The sequence below is a fragment of the Miscanthus floridulus genome, chromosome 2 (assembly GCF_019320115.1).
Source record: "Miscanthus floridulus cultivar M001 chromosome 2, ASM1932011v1, whole genome shotgun sequence".
NCBI lineage: Eukaryota > Viridiplantae > Streptophyta > Magnoliopsida > Poales > Poaceae > Miscanthus > Miscanthus floridulus.
In genome coordinates, this window is record NC_089581.1 from 59,486,677 (window position 1) to 59,489,360 (window position 2,684).

Here is a 2,684-nt window from a genome sequence, read left to right on the forward strand (position 1 = left end):
GGAGCGATGCTTGCAAACCTGGCCCTTTGGGGCTTGTATGAGTCTCATTTATTCTTTTTTCTTCTTAATATTAATATAATGATACACAGGTCTCCCATGCGTCCGAGAAAAAAAGAACATTGTGGGGAAAAAAATGCTTTCGGTTCAATGTGTGTGATCAATTTTATCTGTGTAATGTACATGTACATATACATATACCACATCAACATGGTATGCAGTATGTTTGAGACTACTGAACTACGCATATCATCTAAACCTTGAAATTACATGCTGAAGATATCTGAATGATTTCTCATAGCTAATAAAACCCATAAACCAAAAATCAAATCCATCAACAGTAACTAAATCAATATACTTCTCATCAGGATTGTACAAATTTTCTCTCACGGAAGCAGTCTTTATTCTTTTTGCGGGGATCAACACCTGCAGAAGGTACAAAATTCATTAGCTTTGACTTCTTGTGTAAATCCAAATATCTGTGAACCGCATTTTCTATCCCAAACAGTTGAGGCACTATACTATGTTGGAGATTTAAGATTTTGTTTCAATTACCTTGTAGGGCACCCTGGTCCTTTCCCCTTTGGGACATGCTAAACTCAGAGGCCTATCACTATGGAAAGCAATCTTCTCATTTGAGATAAAAAGCATTCCGGCTATTGGACCAGCTGTGGTTGAAAGATAACACTGGAAAGCCTTCAATAGTCTCTCATCTTTCTCCACTACAAAGTATTGCCTGAAGATTTTCTCAATGCTGCCAGCTTGTAGAACCTTTGCACCGAAGCTCAGTTTCCCTTTGATAGTTTCAGAAATTTTTGGTCCCAGAGTTACTGCAAAGAAAAAAAAAGCAGTGATGAGAGTTTTTACTAATGAACATAACACAACTTTTATCTGCAGAAAAAGAAGACAATGGTTGAATTCTTACAGTGTTGTTTGAACCCTTGCATGTAGCTATCTGTTTTCAGGTTCAGCTTGTTCATCTGGTAAATGAAGGAAGTCTTCTTGTCTGTATCATGCATGGGAAGGGCGCCAAATCAGTCTTGATTTACAAAGTTGTTGCAAAGGGAGAACTGAAGAAGCAGGTGGTGAGATTCTTACTCTTCTTGTGAATCAAGGCAGAATAGGAAGGTTTTCCTTCCTCATTGGCATATGCATACGAGGCCAAAGGAATTTCAATGACATGCTCCTGGGCAAAACTCTCCATTGTTTATAGCCGCTCTATCCAGCGGCGGATCCAAAGGGGGGGCTGGGGGGCTCCAGCCCCCCCTAATGGCTTGATTTCAAGCCTAATCACTGTAGCAAAAGCTTGATTTCACCATTAAATCTTCATGCAAATCAACATCTCCATTGTTTTAGCCCCTCCTTGTCCCGCATCGTGCATCCACCACTGGCTCTATCTGCGATCCTGCTTGGAATTGGATTCTGGGGGGTCTCAATGCCTGGCTCTGAGAAATTGATGCCTACTAGTGCTCAGAGTCCGAGCCATACATGGGCTTTTATAAGGTGAAGCTGCCTAAAAAAAAGTAACTTTATTCCAGGGAACAAACAATGTGGTGTAACCGAATCAGCACTTTATGCTGCATACTCACCATCGCCTCATCAGATTGACTAGAGGAATGGGCACGAGCACAACACTTGGACCTTTCAGCCCAGCTAATGAGGAGGAGGTAGCGATGCTTTCCTTTCCCACCGCACTTTCTATTGCTTACCATAGACTCTTGATGACATGCTTACATGTATAGTTAGTTTTGTAAGGAATAGGTTCATGGAGAGTGGAGAGGGAAGTAAAATAAACACGTGGTTGGTTCAAACTTCCAACCAAACTACAAACCTGTATGCATTAGGTTCCGGTATATGTCTGATGTCTCTCATTCTCCCTTGCACGCATATTGGAGTCACGTGTTTTATGGAGAGCGTTGTAAGGAATCTCGATCGGTCTAGAAAATGTGCACATGGCAAGTTTACATGACAATTGACAAGACTAATGGCACATATCTGCTACTCTGATGAAGATGTGGATTTGATGAATCTGATGCTGACTAATGGAACAGAAGAGTAGCGTAAATAGAAAAGAAATGTTTTCAGCCGCGTAATAACAATCACGTGTTCCTGTAGTTGGTTAAGAGTCAAGTGTCGAACCATATGCTACTGACACTGGGGGAAGGAAATTCTCAAAAGCTTTCATATCTTCAGTTCTCCTAATTCGCTAGTTATATCATTGATTTCATTTATTTATAGCCTTGTTCATCCATGATATTAGAAGCTGACTATCTGGCATTTTGGCTGCTTCGTCATAACAGAAATAACGCCATGGTTGTCTTGTTAGCTCACGAGTTTCTTATCTTTTCAGATTAAGGTCTCCTTTTCAGTTGTGGCTCCACATTGGTTGTGCGCCTTTTCACTCATATATATACTATACCTGTGGGACACAGCCTTTATGTTTAGAATTATTCACCGTCTTAAACAAACATAGAGAAAGCATTTCCTTGCCAGATTCATGGTTCAAGAACATGGTGGCCCAGGTGATGGGCTCGGACATGTGCATGATGCACCATAGGGCTAACCTGTGTAAAACCGCTCGCTTTCCGCTAATCTGGAATTGGTTATAATAAAGGTTCCATAATGTTTGCTTTGTTCAACGTCCGCCACATTTTCAATGCCAGGTGTTGACCTGACATACGCAGAAC

At 41.1% G+C, this 2,684-nt stretch overlaps 1 protein-coding gene across 1 annotated transcript; it reads right to left on the reverse strand.

Moving 5' to 3' along the window:
• Positions 1 to 246: 246 nt before the first annotated feature.
• Positions 247 to 1,201, reverse strand: LOC136538929 (putative GEM-like protein 8). The gene is made up of 4 exons (XM_066530853.1): positions 1,096 to 1,201; positions 923 to 1,003; positions 553 to 827; positions 247 to 423 (listed from the first exon to the last, which is right to left on the reverse strand). Exons 1-4 carry the CDS (start codon positions 1,199 to 1,201, stop codon positions 247 to 249), a joined length of 639 nt encoding a protein of 212 aa, XP_066386950.1.
• Positions 1,202 to 2,684: the final 1,483 nt, after the last annotated feature.

Bases quoted from the DNA above. Each gene is read 5' to 3' on its own strand.
- LOC136538929 (XM_066530853.1), bottom strand. From the start codon at position 1,201: ATGGAGAGTTTTGCCCAGGAGCATGTCATTGAAATTCCTTTGGCCTCG. The intron at 1,004-1,095 runs GTAAGAATCTCA...TGCATGATACAG, and splicing joins TGCCTTGATTCACAAGAAGA to ACAAGAAGACTTCCTTCATT. The intron at 828-922 runs GTAAGAATTCAA...TTTTCTTTGCAG, and splicing joins GCAAGGGTTCAAACAACACT to TAACTCTGGGACCAAAAATT.